The following is a 546-nucleotide window of genomic DNA, read 5'->3' as shown; positions in this document are numbered from 1 at the left end:
CCCAGCAGCATTGGGTTACAAAAACATTTCCTAGTGGTGCATGCTTAGAAAAGAGGTCTACCTTAGTGTAACTTGTCAGCTCTTGCTTAACTTCCTGAAGAGCAAGATCTAGCTGTTCCTTTTGTTTGCGAATCTGCAACAGCTCATCCTGGATCTTGTTTCTCTCTGTGGTAATCTGCAAAGGAGAAAAGGTGGATAAATATCAAATGTCTATTACTATATACATATCTGCAGCAAAATACACTGAACATTAGCACATATAAACATACAGTCTGCAGTTTTTGCTCTAGCTCCTCTGCCTTGGTTGTGGAGGTGGTCAAGGATCGCTCCAGTGTCTTCACTTTGTCCTCAAGGTGCCCCTTCTCCTCCACCACCTGACCCACACGTCCCATGAGCTCACACTTTTCACTTGATTCTTTCTTCATCTTTGTCTCCAAGGCCTATGTATTAAAGGTGAGAATTAATAAGTAAGGACTTTCTATTCATTGTTTATAGTGGAGAGTTCCTTTTATTCATTATTCATACTGCAACACAAATACCAACAAT

General features: G+C 40.7%; 1 protein-coding gene across 1 annotated transcript in view; it reads right to left on the bottom strand.

The window, feature by feature from the left end:
* Positions 1-61: 61 nt before the first annotated feature.
* LOC119586429 (tax1-binding protein 1 homolog) overlaps positions 62-546 on the bottom strand; it is a gene marked incomplete at both ends in the record, with an annotated part of 6,021 nt that continues 5,536 nt past the window's right edge. Inside the window, 2 exon segments of the mRNA XM_037935156.1 lie at positions 62-175; positions 270-440. Coding sequence (XP_037791084.1) covers positions 62-175; positions 270-440 — 285 coding nt within the window.

This window comes from Penaeus monodon, chromosome 21 (assembly GCF_015228065.2).
Source record: "Penaeus monodon isolate SGIC_2016 chromosome 21, NSTDA_Pmon_1, whole genome shotgun sequence".
Taxonomy (NCBI): Eukaryota; Metazoa; Arthropoda; class Malacostraca; order Decapoda; family Penaeidae; genus Penaeus; species Penaeus monodon.
Note: the sequence above shows the minus strand (reverse complement) of the source record. Positions and strands in the feature narration are given on the sequence as shown.